Genomic DNA, 19,722 nt, shown 5'->3' with positions numbered 1-19,722 from the left:
GGTTTTGTCCAACATGTCTCCGGACCTAGTCACTGCTGCAGTCATACTCTGGACCTAGTTTTGTCCCGTGGAATAAATGTTGTGGATCTTAATGTTTTTCCTCATAATCCTGGATTGTCGGACCACCATTTCATTTCGTTTGCAATCGCAACAAATAATCTGCTCGACCCCAACCAAGGACCATCAAAAGTCGTGCTATAAATTCTCAGACAACCCAAAGATTCCTAGATGCCCTTCCAGACTCCCTCCACCTACCCAAGGATGTCAGAGTACAAAAATCAGTTAACCACCAAACTGAGGAACTCAATTTAGCCTTGCGTAATACCCTAGATGCAGTCGCACCACTAAAAATAAAAAACATTTGTCATATTGTTATTTTTTGCTCCTTTGCACCCCAGTAGCTCTACTTGCACATTCATCTTCTGCACATCTATCACTCCAGTGTTTAATTGCTAAATTGTAATTATTGTGTTTAATAAACACACACAAACACACCCCCTTGGGTTCATGCCGTGGGGGAGATCTTTGTGGGCTATACTCAGCCTTGTCTCAGGATAGTAATTTGGTGGTTGAAGGTATCCCACTAGTTGTATAGCGGCTGTGCTTGGCAAAGTGGGTGAGGTTATATCCTCCCTGTTTGGCCCTGTCCGGGGGTATCGTCGGACGGGGACACAGTGTCTCCCGACCCCTCCTGTCTCAGCCTCCAGTATTTATGCTGCAATAGTTTATGTGTCAGGGAGCTAGGGTCAGTCTGTTATCTGGATTATTTCTCTTGTCTTATCTGGTGTCCTGTGTGAATGTAAGTATGCTCTCTAATTCTCTCTCTCTATTTTTCTCTTTCTTTCTCTCTGAGGACCTGGCCCTAGGAACATGCCTCAGGACTACCTGGCCTGATGACTCCTTGCTGTCCCCAGTCCACCTGGTCGTGCTGCTGCTCCAGTTTCAACTGTTCTGCCTGCGGCTATGGAACCCTGACCTGTTCACCGGATGTGCTACCTTGTCCCAGACCTGCTGTTTTCAACTCTCTAGAGACAGCAAGAGCGGTAGAGATACTCTGAATGATCGGCTATGAAAAGCCAACTGATATTTACTGCTGAGGTGCTGACTTGTTGCACCCTGTACAACCACTGTGATTATTATTATTTGACCCTGCTGGTCATCTATGAACATGTGAACATATTGGCCATGTTCTGTTATAATCTCCACCCGGCACAGCCAGAAGAGGACTGGCCACCCCTCATAGCCTGGTTCCTCTTTAAGTTTCTTCCTAGGTTCCGGCATTTCTAGGGAGTTTTTCCTTGACACCGTGCTTCTACACCTGCATTGCTTGCTGTTTGGGGTTTTAGGCTGGGTTTCTGTACAGCACTTTGTGACATCAGCTGATGTAAGAAGGGTTTTATAAATACATTTGATTGATTGATTGTTAGGATGAGAAAGCGCATGCACTGCAGCCTCAATTAGCCTAGCTAGCTAATGTTAGCTAGCTTAACTAGCTTCTCCTGGTTTGATGCAGTCAAGACAGGTACTACGTCATAATATTTGATGATAAATAACCTAGCTATGGCAGAAATTAGTCTACTATAGTGTGAGTCGGCTTGTTGGTTGGTTGCTGTCTCTCATCTCTTGTCTCTTCCTCCCTGCTCCCCGTGTCACTCGCTCACAGTACGGCCCCTCTCCCACATGCTAGAGCAGCACCTCTCTCCCTCCTCTCGCGCTTTATCAGTTCTGGTTAATAAAGTAGCTTAAAAAATGACTTCTCTGCTGCTTGCATCACTTGGATCGGATCGGACTGGATCTGGATCCGACGAGGTCTATACAGAACGGGTTTAGTTGTCCTCGGGTTTGTTCTTTATATTAAAATAAAATATTTAAGCATGTTGGGACCCTGTTTGGACCAGTGAAGACCTTTACCGTACCACAACATAACCAACTGCTGAAGACCACAAGTCAAACATTAATGCCCACAACTTCAATATCAATGACCATAACCTTTCCACTACTGCCCAAATGATAAAAGATGTCATTGGCACACACCAAACACAGGCATGCCCAAACCTACGAATGTGAGTTTACTCACACACACACACACACACACACAGAATATAATATTTCACTTACCCGAGCCGTGGGCATCTTGTTGGCCTCGACGTAGAAATGTGGGGTCCTGACTTCATACAACGCTCCATAGTCTAGCTCCTGAATAGAGAGAGAGGTACAGTAGGGATACATAATAATATAATAGATCAGATCTGAAAATACACACATTCAAGCTGTGTGTGTGTGTGTTACCGTGGTGCCCATGCGGTCCAGTGTGTCTTCGTTGATGGGGTAGCGCAGCCTCATTTTGCGGTACAGGGGGTGTTTCTCATAGTAGCTGACCAAGTCAACCAGACTCTCAAACTCTGCTGAGCTACCCAACATGAACATACGGCCCTCCTGCTGGATACGACAGTGTTTGATCTTACCCTCCGCCCTACGGAGAGAGAAGGGGGAAAGGGAGGAGGGAGAGAGTGGACAGGGAGAGGGAGAGAAAGGGGGAGGGGAGAAGGAGGGGGAGAGAGGGGAGGCAATAGAGAGAGAGTGAGGAAACAGAGGGGAGAGGGGAGTTGACAGAGAGAGAAGGGGGAAGGGAGGGAGAGAGAGAGAGAGGGGAGAGTGGACAGGGAGAGGGAGAGGGAGAGAGAGATGGGGGTGGAAGGTCAACGATGTATACTGTAGTGTAAAATAAAAGGTTTGGCATGGGCCCTCAGATCCTCAAAAAGTTCTACAGCTACACCATTGAAAGCATCTTGAATGGCTGCGTCACCGCTTGGTATGGCAACTGCTTGGCATTCAACCATAAAGCTCCACAAATGGAAGTGCGTCTGGCCCAGTACATCACTGGGACCGAGCTCGCTGCCATCCAGGACCTCTATACCAGGCAGTGTCAGAGGAAGGCCCAAACAATTGTAAAAGACTCCAGCCACCCAAGCCACAGACTTTTCTCTCTGCTACCGCACGGCATGCTGCACCAGTGTATCAAGTCTGGATCCAACAGGACACTGAACAGCTTCTACCCCCAAGCCATGAGACTGCTAAAGAATACAGTTACAGTTGAAGTGGGAAGTTTACATACTTAGGTTGGAGACATTTAAACTCGTTTTTCAACCACTCCATACATTTCTTGTTAACAAACTATAGTTTTGGCAAGTCGGTTAGGACATCTACTTTGTGCATGACACAAGTAATTTTTCCAACAATTGTTTACCGACAGATTATTTCACTTATAATTCACTGTATCACAATTCCAGTGGGTCAGAAGTTTACATACACTAAGTCGTGCCTTTAAACAGCTTGGAAAATTCCAGAAAATGATGTCATGGCGTTAGAAGCTTCTGATAGGCTAATTGACATCATTTGAGTCAATTGGAGGTGTACCTGTGGATGTATTTCAAGGCCTACCTTCAAACTCAGTGCCTCTGCTTGACATCATGGGAAAATCAAAAGAAATCAGCCAAGACCTCAGAAAAAAATTGTAGACCTCCACAAGTCTGGTTCATCCTTGGGATGAACCAGTCTTGTACGCAAGTATAAACTCCAAGGGACCACGCAGCCGTCATACCGCTCAGGAAGGAGACGCGTTCTGTCTTCTAGAGATGAACGTACTTTGGTGTGAAAAGAGCAAATAAATCCCAGAACTACAGCAAAGGACCTTGTGAAGATGCTGGAGGAAACAGGTACAAAAGTATCTATATCCACAGTAAAACGCGTCCTATATCAACATAACCTGAAAGGCTTATTTGAAAGGCTTATTTGAGCTGTTCTTGCCATAATATGGACTTGGTCTTTCACCAAATAGGGCTGTCTTCTGTATACCACCCCTACCTTGTCACAACACAACTGATTTGCTCAAATGCATTAAGAAGGAAATAATCAAATCCACTTTTTTTTACAGAATTTTAACAGCTGTTAATTGAAATGCATTCCAGGTGACTACCTCATGAAGCTGGTTGAGAGAATGCCAAGAGTGTGCAAAGCTGTCATCAAGGCAAAGGGTGGCTACTTTGAAGAATCTCAAAAATGAAATATATTTTAATTTGTTTAATACTTTTTTCGTTACTACATGATTCCATATGTGTTATTTCATAGTTTTGATGTCTTCACTATTATTCTACAATGTAGAAAATAGTAAAAAAATAAAGAAAAACCCTTGAATTAGTAGGTGTGTCAAAACTTTTGACGGGTACTGTATCTACCTCAAATACCTCGTACCCCTGCACATCAACTCAGTACTGGTACTGCCTGTATATAGCCATGTTATTTTCTACTTCCTGTATTTAGCCATGTTATTTTTTATGTCTTTTTTTTATTCGTTATTCACTGTGTCTGTTTTAGCATTGTTGGAAAAGGACCAGTAAGTAAGCATTTCATTGTTGTCTACGAAGCTAATTTCATTTGAATATAATTGAAAAGTCTTTTTTTCTATGTGTGTGTTTGTGTGTGTGTGTGTGTTACCTGAAGGAGATTGCGTAGGAGTTGATGTCGCTGCGTTTGCGGAGCAGGTAGGCCCCATCTCTGGGTACCCTCATCAACATGTGTTCAGCCTGTACACGAGACAGACTGGAGTGGAACCACCTAAACACAACATAACACAGAGTACTCACGTGTCTGTGTGTATGAGGACGTATGTGTGTATGAAAGCGTGCATGTATGAGGACGTGTGTGTGTGTATGTGAACGTGTGTGTGTCACAGGAGGTTGGTGGCACCTTAATTGGGGAGGACGGGCTCATGGTAATGACTGGAGCAGAATAGGTGGAAAGGTATCAACAACATCAAACACATGGTTTCTATAAGTTTGATGTCATTCCATTCACTCCGTTCCAGCCATTACTATAAGCTGTCCTCCCCTCAGCAGCCTCCACTGGTGTGTGTGTGTGTGTGTGTGTGTGTGTGTGTGTGTGTGTGTGTGTGTGTGTGTGAACATGGGGAACACAACATGTGTGTTACTAACACGTTAGCTTTCTCTCTCTCTCTCGCTCTCTCCCACACACACACACCCACCCACCCACCCCCAACCCCCCTCCCCTCTCACTCTCTGCTCTCGTGTGCGTTGGGCTGTGGTACAGGGCTGCCCAGCCTCATCTCAAACTCGTTGCAGCGTAGGGGCGTGTCTCTGTAGTGGCAGATGAGTCTATACAGGCTGTCAAACACCAAGTTGTCAGTCAGGTAGTAGCGGGTGGAGCCAGACTCCTGGCGGGAGTGGATCCTACAGTGCTGCACACGCCCAGATCGCCTGGAGGGGAGGGGCCACAGGTGTCAATCAAGATGGAAGGGCCCACACATGACATCATATCCTGGGGACCTACAAGGTTCCAAATGGCACCATATTCCCTACTGCATTGAGTGTACTATACTGAACAAAAATATAAACACAACATGTAAAGTGTTGGTCCCATGATTCATGAGCTGAAATAAAATATCCCAGAAATGTTCCATACACATAAACAGCTTATTTCTCTCAAATTGTGTGCACACATTTGTTTACATCCATGTTAGTGAGAATTTCTCCTTTGCCAAAATAATCTATCCACCTGACAGGTGTGGCATATCAAGAAGCTGATTAAACAGCATGATCATTACACAGGTGCACCTTGTGCTGGGGACAATAAAAGGCCACTCTAAAATAGACTGTTTTGTCACACAAAACAATGCCACAGACGTCTCAAGTTTGGAGCACAGAGAGGACCAGCATAGAGACATAGAGAGGACCAGCACAGAGAGGACCAGCATAGAGACATAGAGAGGACCAACATAGAGACATAGTGTGTATGAGTTGATAGAGACATAGAGAGGACTAGCATAGAGACATAGAGAGGACTAGCATAGAGACATAGGTGACTGACCAGAAGGAGAGAGTGTAGTCTCCTACGAAGGTCTCACTCTCTCGGACCAGGAAGGTCCCATCCTTGCCCCCGCCCTCACAGTACTCCTGCAGCAGTTTCTCGGCAACCTGTCTCCCATCCCGCCCCCCTCCCAGCTTCCCATGGAACCAGCGCTCTGCACAGTGCTGCTCATTGTTGTTACACTCCTAGATGGGGGGGAGAGGGAGGGGGGACAGAGGGAGGGGGTGGGAGGAGAGAGGGAGGGGGAAGTGGGAGAGAGAGGGGAGGGGAGAGAGAGAGAGATTAGAAATGCAAATTACAAAACATTCCGTTCCACTTAATTCTACATCCTGCTATTTACCTAGTAAGTACTGTAGTTAGACATTACGTGGTAAAATAGTAATTACCTAACAATTACATTTAGGTTTCTTTCCTCACATTGAAGGTCATTGAGTGTGTTGAATTCTTTCAAGTAGGTCACAGAAAGTATGTTGTTACCAAATATGACCAAACAGGACAGTTAAATAAGGTGTGAGCAAGAATTGTTTGTTCCACTCACATTTGTAACCATCCCTCTCACCTCTTTCCCCCTCCCCCCCTCCTCTTCCTCCTCCTCCTCCTCTTCCTCGGCAGTCTGGTAGTGAGAAGTCTCCTCTGAGTAGTAGATCTTATTACTGCTCAGAACAAAGTAGTGGGGAGTCCATGTCTGAAACACACACACACACACACACACACACACACACACACACACACACACACACACACACACACACACACACACACACACACACACACACACACACACACACACACACATACGAGTAACCAACATACAAATGATCACACACACACACATACCTACTGTATACACACACGTCGCATACACATATGTTCACACACACTCACGTGGTCTATTGGGTCTTCCAGGTAGAGAATGCCATTCCTGAGGGAGTTACTGATGTCACCCTCAGAGTAGCTGGCTGACGTCACCTCTTCGTACAGAGTGCCCTCCACCAGTTTCTTATGCTGAAACACACACACAGTTTAGTTAAGGTTGACTAGTGGTTGACTTTGGGTCAGTATTGTGTCTGAAATGGCATACTATTCCCTATAGTAGTCTTATGACAAGAGGCCCTATAGCCATTTCAGACAGCCATGTCAGACACAGCCCACAGACTTGGCATGGTCATGTTACGGTCAGTGTGTTTGACCGTTCGGTTGTTCAGTCACCTTGATGAGTATCTTCCTGCGTAGCTGGTAGGGCGAGGGCAGCTCATCTGCATTCAGGTCCACTGGTTTGGTCAGCAGCAGATCTCCAAACACCTTCTTAAAATGAGTAGCCATGTTCCTTTGTTGGACCACACTACAGTGGTCCTCTATGGACAGAATCACTGGGTACCTACAGATACAGAGACACACAGATACAAACACGCTTGTAAGACACACACACGTTAAAGAGAGACAGTGAGTGAGTGAGTGAGTGAGTGAGTGAGTGAGTGAGTGAGTGAGTGAGTGAGTGAGTGAGTGAGTGAGTGAGTGAGTGTCTACTCACTCTGACGTGACAAAGGCATGCTCTTTGATGGTGTGCAGCACGTCCAGGAATTTGATCTTGGAGGTGAGAGTGTGGCCATGGTAGATGATTGGCAGGTCATCGGGCCCATCCCAGCAATCAACTGAAACAATGTTTACACACAGTGCAAGGTCAAAGGTCAAGGTTAGATTTGATCAATAATTGCCTTTAATGTTTCTGCATGCTTTATTCTTGTGTGGTGTTGCTTTGGCAATAGAACTTGTTTTCATCATGCCAATAAAGCATTTAGAATATAATTGAATTGAGAAAGAGAGATAGAGGGAGTTTAAGAAGAATTGAATTGAGAAAGAGAGATAGAGGGAGTTAAAGAAGAATTGAATTGAGAAAGAGAGATAGAGGGAGTTAAAGAAGAATTGAATTGAGAAAGAGAGATAGAGGGAGTTAAAGAAGAATTGAATTGAGAAAGAGAGATAGAGGGAGTTAAAGAAGATTAAGTGTCTCACGTTCTATGCAGCGACAGCCCATCCTCAGGCAACGAGCGTAGGCCTCTAGAGATGACTCACTGGAGAACTGATCACCTGTCAGATACCTGAGAGAGAAGGGGGAGAAAGGGAGAGGGAGAGAATGAGGGAGGGAGGGAGAGAAGAGGAAGATAGGAGAGAAGGAAAGGAAGTGAAAAGAGAGAGCGTGTTACATGGAGGATTGAATGAGCAGTATGAATGATGGAATTTGGTCATTTGAGAGAGAGACAGAGAGCGAGAGAGAGGTAGAGAGAGGTAGAGGTATAGAGGTGTGACCCTACGTGTTGTGTGATGAGGAGATCCAGTACTGAGACAGGGGTCTCTTCATGTCGTCAGAGACAACAACAGCAGGTCGAGGGTTACACAATGAGTTCTCCTTGGAGTACAGGAACGTCAGGAACTGAACAGAGAACAAAACATTAGAGGATGAGCAGACCAGGGAGAGAGAGAGAGTGGTGTGTATGTATGTGTGTGTGTGTGTGTGTGTGTGTGTGTGTGTGTGTGTGTGTGTGTGTGTGTGTGTGTGTGTGTGTGTGTGTGTGTGTGTGTGTGTGTGTGTGTGTGTGTGAATGCGTGGGTCTTACCTCATCTAGCTGTAGCATAGGTTCGGTCTGTGCTCCACCCCTCAGGTAGCCCATTAGGAACTCTCTGACGCGGCTCAGGTCCGACGCCCACGACTCCTGCATGTGTCACAGGGTCATGACATCGTCAACACGCGCCCAGGAAACACGTCTCAGCCATAGAGTTGGATAGAGGGCTAATTTGCCACAAAGCTTGTTTTAGCATGGGCAGTACCATTGAGGACTCACAATTTTGAAGTAGTCAACTGGGTGGGACTTCCTATGGGTTAAGGAAAGATCACAGAAATTCATCCTGGTCATCAATGAATCACCAATGAATTATACTGCTGAGCAAACGTTCCATAACTACAGGTGGCAGTTAGACCACCAACCTTAGCCTTATCCTATCCCACCTCAAAACCTTCACTGACAGCCTGCTTGACACCCTGCAGTTCGCCTACAGAGCCAACAGGTCTGTGGACGACGCTGTCAACATGGCTCTCCACTACATCCTCAGCACCTCGACAACCCAAAGACTTGTGTGAAGTTATCTGACTCCATTTGTCAGTGAATCAACAACTTCTTGTCTAACAGGACACAATACGTGAAGCTGGGAAAACCTCTCTTGGACTCTCTGTCCCTTCTTCTATACTCACTCTAATCCAACGACTGCACCTCCGACGACCCGTCGGTCAAGCAACTCAAGTTCGTAGATGACACCACCCTGGTCGGCCTTATCTCCAACAGTGACGAGTCCATGTATCGGAAAGAGGTTGACAGGATGGTGGCCTGGTGCAGTCACAAAAAATCTACGGTTTGAAATCAACGGCTCAGCTGTAAGTACAGCTGAGTCATTCAAATTCCTGGGGACCATCATCTCCCACAACCTCAAGTGGGAGGACAACAGCACAGTGGTCACCATAAAGGCACAACAGAGGGTGCACTTCTTGTGTCAGCTGAATAAATTCAAACTCTCACTCTACACAGCCATCATCAAGTCCATCCTCACCTCCTTGATCACTGTCTGGTTTGGAATGCCTCTGCCTGGTCCAAGGGCAAACTGCAACGGATTGTGGAAATGCTGAGAGAGTCATCGACTGCCACCTGCCCTCCATCGTAGACCTTCACGACTCCAGGACAAGGAAGCATGCAGGAAAGATCATCACCGACCACTTTCACAACGATCGTCACCTCTTTCAAAGACTCCCCTCTGGCAAATGGTTCAGGTCAATCACAACCAAAACCTCCTGCAACCTGAACAGCTTCTTTCCCCACGCTCTGACCCTTACCAACCGGCCACCTGGTCCACCATGATCTTCTGATTCATGGACTATGCACTCTACAATACGCACACTGTCAATGCACCCTGCAATACTCACGCTGTCTATGAACCCTACAATACACACACGTCTATGCACCCTGCAATAATCACACTGTCTATGCACCCTGCAAATCTCACACTGTCTATGCACCCTGCAATACTCACACTGTCTATGCACCCTGCAATACTCACACTGTCTATGAACCCTGCAATAATCACACTGTCAATGAACCCTGCAATACTCACACTGTCTATGCACCCTGCAGTACTCACGCTGTCTATGCACCCTGCAGTACTCACGCTGTCTATGCACCCTACAATACACACACTGTCTATGTACCCTGCAATAATCTCACTGTTTATGCACCCTGCAGTACTCACGCTGTCTATGCACCCTGCAACACGCACGCTGTCTATGTACCCTGCAATACTCACGCTGTCTATGCACCCTGCAATACTCACACAGTCTATGCACCCTGCAATACTCACGCTGTCTATGCACCCTGCAATACTCACACTGTCTATGCACCCTGCAATAATCACACTGTCAATAAACCCTCCAATACTCACACTGTCTATGCACCATGCAGTACTCACGCTGTCTATGCACCCTGCAATACTCACACTGTCTATGCACCCTTCAATAATCACGCTGTTTATGCACCCTGCAATACTCACACTGTCTATGTACCCTGCAAACGTCACGCTGTCTATGCACCCTGCAAACTTCACGCTGTCTTTGCAACCTGCAATACTCACACTGTCTATGAACCCTGCAATACTCACACTGTCTATGTACCCTGCAATACTCACACTGTCAATGAACCCTGCAATACGCACGCTGTCTATGCACCCTGCAATACTCACGCTGTCTATGAACCCTACAATACGCACGTTGTCTATGCACCCCGCAATACTCATGCTGTCTATGCACCCTGCAAGACTCACACTGTCTATGAACCCTACAATACGCACGCTGTCTATGCACCCTACAATACGCACGCTGTCTATGTACCCTGCAATACTCACGCTGTCTATGCACCCTGCAATACTCACACTGTCTATGTACCCTGCAATACTCACACTGTCAATGAACCCTGCAATACGCACGCTGTCTATGCACCCTGCAATACTCACGCTGTCTATGAACCCTACAATACGCACGTTGTCTATGCACCCCGCAATACTCATGCTGTCTATGAACCCTGCAATACTCACACTGTCTATGCACCCTGCAATACTCACACTGTCTATGAATCCTGCAATACGCACGCTGTCTATGAACCCTACAATACGCACACTGTCTATGCACCCTGCAATACTCATGCTGTCTATGAACCCTGCAATACTCACACTGTCTATGCACCCTGCAATAATCACACTGTCCATGCACCCTGCAATACTCACACTGTCTATGCACCCTGCAATACTCACACTGTCTATGCACCCTGCAATACTCACACTGTCTATGCACCCTGCAAAACTCACGCTGTCTATGCAACCTGCAAATCTCACGCTGTCTATGAACCCTACAGTACGCACGCTGTCTATGTACCCCGCAATACTCATGCTGTCTATGCACCCTGCAAGACTCACACTGTCTATGAACCCTACAATACGCACGCTGTCTATGCACCCTACAATACGCACGCTGTCTATGTACCCTGCAATACTCACGCTGTCTATGCACCCTGCAATACTCACACTGTCTATGTACCCTGCAATACTCACACTGTCAATGAACCCTGCAATACGCACGCTGTCTATGCACCCTGCAATACTCACGCTGTCTATGAACCCTACAATACGCACGTTGTCTATGCACCCCGCAATACTCATGCTGTCTATGAACCCTGCAATACTCACACTGTCTATGCACCCTGCAATACTCACACTGTCTATGAATCCTGCAATACGCACGCTGTCTATGAACCCTACAATACGCACACTGTCTATGCACCCTGCAAAACTCATGCTGTCTATGAACCCTGCAATACTCACACTGTCTATGCACCCTGCAATAATCACACTGTCCATGCACCCTGCAATACTCACACTGTCTATGCACCCTGCAATACTCACACTGTCTATGCACCCTGCAATACTCACACTGTCTATGCACCCTGCAAAACTCACGCTGTCTATGCAACCTGCAAATCTCACGCTGTCTATGAACCCTACAGTACGTACACTGTCTATGCACCCTGCAATACTCACGCTGTCTATGCACCCTGCAATACTCACACTGTCAATGAACCCTGCAATACGCACGCTGTCTATGCACCCTGCAATACTCACACTGTCTATGCACCCTGCAATACTCACACTGTCTATGCACCCTGCAATACTCACACTGTCTATGCACCCTGCAATACTCACACTGTCTATGCACCCTGCAATACTCACACTGTCTATGAACCCTACAATACGCATGCTGTCTATGCACCCTGCAATACGCACGCTGTTTATGCACCCTGCAATACTCACACTGTCTATGTACCCTGCAATACTCACACTGTCAATGAACCCTACAATATGCACGCTGTCTATGCACCTTACAATACTCACACTGTCTATGAACCCTGCAATACTCACACTGTCTATGCACCCTGCAATACTCACGCTGTCTATGAACCCTGCAATACTCACGCTGTCTATGAACCCTACAATACGCACACTGCCGATGCAACCTGCAATACTCACGCTGTCTATGAACCCTGCAATACTCACACTGTCTATGCACCCTACAATACTCACACTGTCTATGCACCCTACAATACTCACACTGTCTATGCACCCTGCAATACTCACACTGTCTATGCACCCTGCAATACTCACACTGTCTATGCACCCTGCAATACTCACACTGTCTATGCACCCTTCACTTTCATCCTAGAACTGCACATTGCTCTTTGCACTGCCCTTTGCACTCTGCCATGGACTAACTATATTTCCCCCATTGCACATCATCATGTCCATGTAGTTTTATTCATACATCTCTACCTGCATAAGTTATAATGTAGCTGACTGTATATGATTTGTAATGTAGTCTGTAGTTTTATTCATACATCTCTACCTGCATAAGTTATAATGTAGCTGACTGTATATGGTTTGTAATGGAGTCTGTAGTTTTTAGCCTCAGTGTTCATAGTGTAAATTCTGCATCTATGTATTTTGTCTGTATATTCTGTTAATTGTCTGTCTGTGTATTCTGTTAATTGTCTGTCTGTGTATTCTGTTAATTGTCTGTCTGTATACTCTGTTAATTGTCTGTCTGTGTATTCTGTTAATTGTCTGTCTGTATACTATGTTAATTGTCTGTCTGTGTATTCTGTTAATTGCCTGTCTGTGTATTCTGTTAATTGCCTGTCTGTATACTCTGTTAATTGTCTGTCTGGGTACTCTGTCAATTGTATGTCTGTGTATTCTGTTAATTGTCTGTCTGTATACTCTGTTTATTATCTGTCTGTGTACTGTTAATTGTCTGTATGTGTACTCTGTCAATTGTCTGTCTGTGTATTCTGTTAATTGTCTGTCTGTATACTCTGTTAATTGTCTGTCTGTGTATTCTGTTAATTATCTGTCTGTATACTCTGTTAATAATCTGTCTGTGTATTCTGTTAATTGTCTCTCTGTTTTTTCTGTTAATTGTCTGTCTGTATACTCTGTTAATTGTCTGTCTGTGTATTCTGTAAATTATCTGTCTGTATACTCTGTTAATAATCTGTCTGTGTATTCTGTTAATTGTCTGTCTGTTTACTCTGTTAATTGTCTGTCTGTATACTCTGTTAATTGTCTGTCTGTTCACTGTTAATTGTCTGTATGTGTACTCTGTCAATTGTCTGTCTGTGTATTCTGTCAATTGTCTGTCTGTGTATTCTGTCAATTGTCTGTCTGTATACTCTGTTAATTGTCTGTCTGTGTATTCTGTTAATTATCTGTCTGTATACTCTGTTAATAATCTGTCAATGTATTCTGTTAATTGTCTGTTTACTCTGTTAATTGTCTGTATGTGTATTCTGTTAATTGTCTGTCTGTATACTCTGTTAATTGTCTGTCTGTATACTCTGTTAATTGTCTGTCTGTATACTCTGTTAATTGTCTGTCTGTATACTCTGTTAATTTTCTGTCTGTATACTCTGTTAATTGTCTGTCTGTATACTCTGTTAATTGTCTGTCTGTATACTCTGTTAATTTTCTGTCTGTATACTGTTAATTGTCTGTCTGTATACTCTGTTAATTGTCTGTCTGTATACTCTGTTTATTGTCTGTCTGTATACTGTTAATTGTCTGTATGTGTACTCTGTCAATTGTCTGTCTGTGTATTCTGTTAATTGTCTGTCTGTGTATTCTGTTAAATAAACTTCAGTTAGTGCTAAATACGGCTGCTAGAATCCTGACTAGAACCAAAAAATTTGATCATATTACTCCAGTGTTAGCCTCCCTACACTGGCTTCCTGTTAAGGCAAGGGCTGATTTCAAGGTTTTACTGCTAACCTACAAAGCATTACATGGGCTTGCTCCTACCTATCTTTCCGATTTGGTCCTGCCGTACATACCTACACGTACGCTACGGTCACAAGACGCAGGCCTCCTAATTGTCCCTAGAATTTCTAAGCAAACGGCTGGAGGTAGGGCTTTCTCCTATAGAGCTCCATTTTTATGGAATGGTCTGCCTACCAATGTGAGAGACGCAGACTCAGTCTCAACCTTTAAGTCTTTACTGAAGACTTATCTCTTCAGTAGGTCCTATGATTAAGTATAGTCTGGCCCAGGAGTGTGAACGTGAACGGAAAGGCTGGAGCAACGAACCGCCCTTGCTGTCTCTGCCTTGCCGGTTCCCCTCTTTCCACTGGGATTCTCTGCCTCTAACCCTTTTACAGAGGCTGAGTCACTGGCCTACTGGTGTTCTTCCATGCCGTCCATGGGAGGGGTGCGTCACTTGAGTGGGTTGAGTCACTGACGTGGTCTTCCTGTCTGGGTTGGCGCCCCCCCCCCCTTGGGTTGTGCCATGGCGGAGATCGTTGTGGGCTATACTCGGCCTTGTCTTAGGACGGTAAGTTGGTGGTTGGAGACATCCCTCTAGTGGTGTGGGGGCTGTGCTTTGGCAAAGTGGGTGGGGTTATATCCTGCCTGTTTGGCCCTGTCCGGGGGTATCATCGGATGGGGCCACAGTGTCTTCTGATCCCTCCTGTCTCAGCCTCCAGTATTTATGCTGCAGTAGTTTATGTGTCGGGGGGCTAGGGTCAGTCTGTTACATCTGGAGTATTTCTCTTGTCTTATCCGGTGTCCTGTGTGTATTTAAATATGCTCTCTCTAATTCTCTCTTTCTCTCTTTCTGTCTTTCTCTCGGAGGACCTGAGCCCTAGGACCATGCCTCAGGACTACCTGGTATGATGACTCCTTGCTGTCCCCAGTCCACCTGGCCGTGCTGCTGCTCCAGTTTCAACTGTTCTGCCTGCGGCTATGGAACCCTGACCTGTTCACCGGACGTGCTTGTTGCACCCTCGACAACTACTATGATTATTATTATTTGACCATGCTGGTCATTTATGAACATTTTAACATTTTAACATTTTGACCATGTTCTGTTATAATATCCACCCTGCACAGCCAGAAGAGGACTGGCCACCCCTCATAGCCTGGTTCCTCTCTAGGTTTCTTCCTAGGTTTTTGGCCTTTCTAGGGAGTTTTTCCTAGGGAGTTTTTCCTAGCCACCGTGCTTCTTTCACATGCTTTGCTTGCTGTTTGGGGTTTTAGGCTGGGTTTCTGTACAGCACTTTGAGAATATCAGCTGATGTACGAAGGGCTATATAAAAATAAATTTGATTTGATTTGATTAAATGTCTGTCTGTATACTCTGTTAATTGTCTGTCTGTATACTCTGTTAATTGTCTGTCTGTATACTCTGTTAATTTTCTGTCTGTATACTGTTAATTGTCTGTCTGTATACTCTGTTAATTGTCTGTCTGTATACTCTGTTTATTGTCTGTCTGTATACTGTTAATTGTCTGTATGTGTACTCTGTCAATTGTCTGTCTGTGTATTCTGTTAATTGTCTGTCTGTGTAGTCTGTTAATTGTCTGTCTGTGTACACCAATAAAGGTGATTCTGATTCAAGAAGAATACAAAAGAAATGTGAGGTGGGGAGATGGATAGACATCAAAGAAAAGGAGGAGATTCTGATCCCTGTTCAGACAACACACTCCTGGTGGCAGTATGTATGTACCCTTTCAGTTTGTTTACAAACTGTCAATAAACTCATAGAAGTAGTAGAAGAAGAAATTGAGAAAATTAAAATGGAGATAGTTCTCAATGGCGCTGTCCATGCTATCACATAAACCATTAGTGCAAAGATGCAGAGATTAGCTCTCTAGTACATCTCTAGAGAGGTCATACAGTTACAGACAGCAGCATCTGTTTCACTGAACAGGAGACTCTCACAGCAGCACTGTGTAATATGTTAACCGTGAAGCACGTGAAAATGTGCCAGTACCTTCTGATCCAGCTGTAGAAACTTCTGGAAGTCGTAAAAAGAGATCTGACACAGCTCTGGTCTGTCCACATTCCTACACACACACGCACACGCACACGCACGAGCACGCGCACACACAGAGAAAACGTTTTAAAGGGCAGTACAATATCTATAGGTTACCTCTAATTAGTAGGTTGAGGATAGAGGAGAATAAAAAAGAAATGTGAGGTAGAAAGATAGATAGATATCAAATAAATGGAGGAGATTTGGGAAGATGCATCAGGAGAATAGTAGGTGGAGGAAAAGAGAAGAGGTGGTGGTGGGACTCACCGGAGGGGGAAGGAGAGCTCCAGCTGCTCAGTGATCTGAGGGAACAACGGGAGAGCCAGGTGAGGGGTACACAGGGAATGGAGTGTGTGTGTGTATTTGTGTGTGTGTGCATGAGCATTTGTGTGTATGTGTACGTATATTTTCTAATACTCACACTCCTCTGTGCGTCGAACATCAATGTTCTGTAGAGCTGAGCAAAGTGAGGGAAGGAGAGATCACACCTGGCTTCCACTTCCTGTCCAGACAGGAAGTACACAAGTTATTACATGTACAAATCATCTCATTTAAAACTGTGGCAGCCTGTACATGCCTGGGGATATCTATCATCTATTACCTGTAGCTTGTCTTTGAGGAAGCGCATGTTGGGGACTCTGTAGTTGATATGAGGTAAATGGGCCTTCACATCCTTTACTGTGATACTGGACAGGACAATACAATAAAGGAACAAGAGATTTAACAGAGACAATAGAACATTACTGACTGGACAATAAAATGTTACATCTATTCATATCAGTTTCAACTGTCACTCTTCCATCATGTCCAAGGACTCAATCAGTACCTATCTGAACCAGCAGGGGAGGTACGTTGACCAAAGGAAGGATTACAGTATTATTGTTCTGTTAAATTGTATTTCAGTCTGTTTCCAGCCAGAACCATAGTAGAGTAAAGATATCGTTCTAGCCAGAGCTAGAGTAGAGTTTAGTTATGTTTCCAGCCAGAGCAAGAGTAGAGTTTAGTCATGTTTCCAGCCAGTGCTAGAGTAGATTTTAGTTATGTTTCAAGGCAGAGCTAGAGTGGAGTTTAGTTATGTTTCCAGCCAGAGCTAGAGAAGAGTTTAACTATGTTTAAAGCCAAAGAAGAGTTTTGATATGTTTCCAGCCAGAGCTAGAGTAGAGTTTAGTTATGTTTCCAGCCAGAGCTAGAGTGGAGTTTAGTTCTGTTTCCAGCCAGAGCTAGAGTGGAGTTTAGTTCTGTTTCCAGCCAGAGCTAGAGTGGAGTTTAGTTATGTTTCCAGCCAGAGCTAGAGTAGAGGTTAGCCAGAGTTTAGTTATGTTTCCAGCCATAGCTAGAGTGGAGTTTAGTTATGTTTCCAGCCAGAGTTAGAGTGGAGATTAGTTATTTTTCCAGCCAGAGCTAGAGTAGAGTTTAGTTATGTTTCCAGCCAGAGTTAGAGTGGAGATTAGTAATGTTGGCCGTGTGGCTTCCAATCAGGCACAGCTGTAGAGTGTTGTTGCTGATTGGGAGTCACACAATAGTGCCTGTTTTTCCGTTGGGGTTTTGTGGGTAATTGTTTCTGTTTAGTGTTTTGCACCTGACAGGACTGTTTGGCTGTCGGTTTTCTTGTTTTGTTTTGTGTAGTGTTCTTTAGTAAATTAAACTTCAATGATGAACACTAACTCCGCTGCGTATTGGTCCACTTTCTCAGACGATGACTTCTCTGTTTCGTCTGACGACGAAGACAGCCGTTACACAGTCAAAGCTAGAGTGGAGTTTAGTTTTGTTTCCAGCCATTGCTAGAGTAGAGCTTAGTTATGTTTCCAGCCAAAGCTAGAGTAGAGTTTAGTTTTGTTTCCAGCCAGAGCTAGAGTAGAGTTTAGTTTTGTTTCCAGCCAGAGCTAGAGTAGAGTTTAGTTTTGTTTCCAGCCAGAGCTAGAGTAGAGTTTAGTTATGTTTCCAGCCAGAGCTAGAGTAGAGTTTAGTTATGTTTCCAGCCAAAGCTAGAGTAGAGATTAGTTATGTTTCCAGCCAGAGGTAGAGTAGAGTTTAGTTATGTTTCCAGCCAGAGGTAGAGTAGAGTTTAGTTATGTTTCCAGCCAGAGTTAGAGTGGAGATTAGTAATGTTTCCAGCCAGAGCTAGAGTAGAGTTTAGTTATGTTTCCAGCCAGAGTTAGAGTGGAGATTAGTAATGTTTCCAGCCAGAGCTAGAGTAGAGTTTAGTTATGTTTGCAGCCAGCGCTAAAGTGGAGTTTAGTTATGTTTCCAGCCAGAGGTAGAGTAGAGTTTAGTTATGTTTCCAGCCAGAGGTAGAGTAGAGTTTAGTTATGTTTCCAGCCAGAGGTAGAGTAGAGTTTAGTTATGTTTCCAGCCAGAGGTAGAGTAGAGTTTAGTTATGTTTCCAGCCAGAGGTAGAGTAGAGTTTAGTTATGTTTCCAGCCAGAGATAGAGTGGACTTTAGTTATGTTTCCAGCCAGAGCTAGAGTGGAGATTAGTTTAGTTATGTTTCCAGCCTGTAACGCCCTGGCCATAGAGAGGGGTTTTTATTCGTTATTTTGGTTAGGCCAGGGTGTTACATTGGGTGGGCGTTCTATGTGCATTTTTCTATGTTGGTTTGTTTTGTTGATTTTAGCCGTGTGGCTTCCAATCAGGCACAGCTGTAGAGTGTTGTTGCTGATTGGGAGTCACACAATAGTGCCTGTTTTTCCGTTGGGGTTTTGTGGGTAATTGTTTCTGTTTAGTGTTTTGCACCTGACAGGACTGTTTGGCTGTCGGTTTTCTTGTTTTGTTTTGTGTAGTGTTCTTTAGTAAATTAAACTTCAATGATGAACACTAACTCCGCTGCGTTTTGGTCCACTTTCTCAGACGATGACTTCTCTGTTTCGTCTGACGACGAAGACAGCCGTTACAGAATTACCCACCAAAAACGGACCAAGCAGCTGAGGAAGGAGAGGCACCAGGAGAAGGAAAGTAATATGGACTCATGGACTTTGGAGGAGATGGAGAGGAACGTTCAGGATTCCTGGAGATGGGAAGAATTAATGGACGGAAAGGGACCATGGGCTCAAGCTGGGGATTATCGCCGCCCGCAGTGGGAGATCGAGGCAGCGATAGCTGAGAGGCGCTGGTATGAGGAAAGGGAGTGCAACAGACACGAGAGGCAGCCCCCCCAAAAAATGGGGGGGGGGGCACACGGGGAGATTGGCGGAGTCAGGCGGTAGACCTGAGCCAACTCCCCGTGCTTACAGGAGGCAGCGCAGTACTGGTCAGACACCGTGTTATGCGGTAAAGCGCACGGTGTCCCCAGTACGCGTTCATAGCCCGGTGCGCTATAGGCCAGCCCCCCGCAAGTACCATGTGAGTGCAGGCATCGAGCCAGGACGGGTTGTGCCAGCTCAGCGCGTCTG

General features: G+C 45.1%; 1 protein-coding gene across 2 annotated transcripts in view; it reads right to left on the bottom strand.

Moving 5' to 3' along the window:
* LOC106560399 (1-phosphatidylinositol 4,5-bisphosphate phosphodiesterase gamma-1) overlaps positions 1–19,722 on the bottom strand; it is a 63,436-nt gene that overhangs the window by 17,149 nt on the left and 26,565 nt on the right. For both annotated transcript variants that reach the window (XM_045687766.2, XM_014123279.3), the window contains 16 exons: positions 16,935–17,019; positions 16,755–16,835; positions 16,601–16,635; positions 16,292–16,364; positions 8,499–8,594; positions 8,196–8,314; positions 7,897–7,982; positions 7,415–7,535; positions 7,093–7,261; positions 6,769–6,888; positions 6,443–6,568; positions 5,884–6,068; positions 5,073–5,273; positions 4,495–4,614; positions 2,290–2,473; positions 2,119–2,196 (listed from right to left, as the gene is read on the bottom strand). In XM_045687766.2, coding sequence (XP_045543722.2) covers positions 2,119–2,196; positions 2,290–2,473; positions 4,495–4,614; positions 5,073–5,273; positions 5,884–6,068; positions 6,443–6,568; positions 6,769–6,888; positions 7,093–7,261; positions 7,415–7,535; positions 7,897–7,982; positions 8,196–8,314; positions 8,499–8,594; positions 16,292–16,364; positions 16,601–16,635; positions 16,755–16,835; positions 16,935–17,019 — 1,879 coding nt within the window. The remainder of the gene's footprint in view (positions 1–2,118; positions 2,197–2,289; positions 2,474–4,494; positions 4,615–5,072; positions 5,274–5,883; positions 6,069–6,442; positions 6,569–6,768; positions 6,889–7,092; positions 7,262–7,414; positions 7,536–7,896; positions 7,983–8,195; positions 8,315–8,498; positions 8,595–16,291; positions 16,365–16,600; positions 16,636–16,754; positions 16,836–16,934; positions 17,020–19,722) is intronic.

The sequence above is a fragment of the Salmo salar genome, chromosome 10, assembly GCF_965601325.2.
Source record: "Salmo salar chromosome 10, fSalSal1, whole genome shotgun sequence".
Classification (NCBI taxonomy): domain Eukaryota; kingdom Metazoa; phylum Chordata; class Actinopteri; order Salmoniformes; family Salmonidae; genus Salmo; species Salmo salar.
This window is presented reverse-complemented; position numbering and strand designations above follow the sequence as displayed.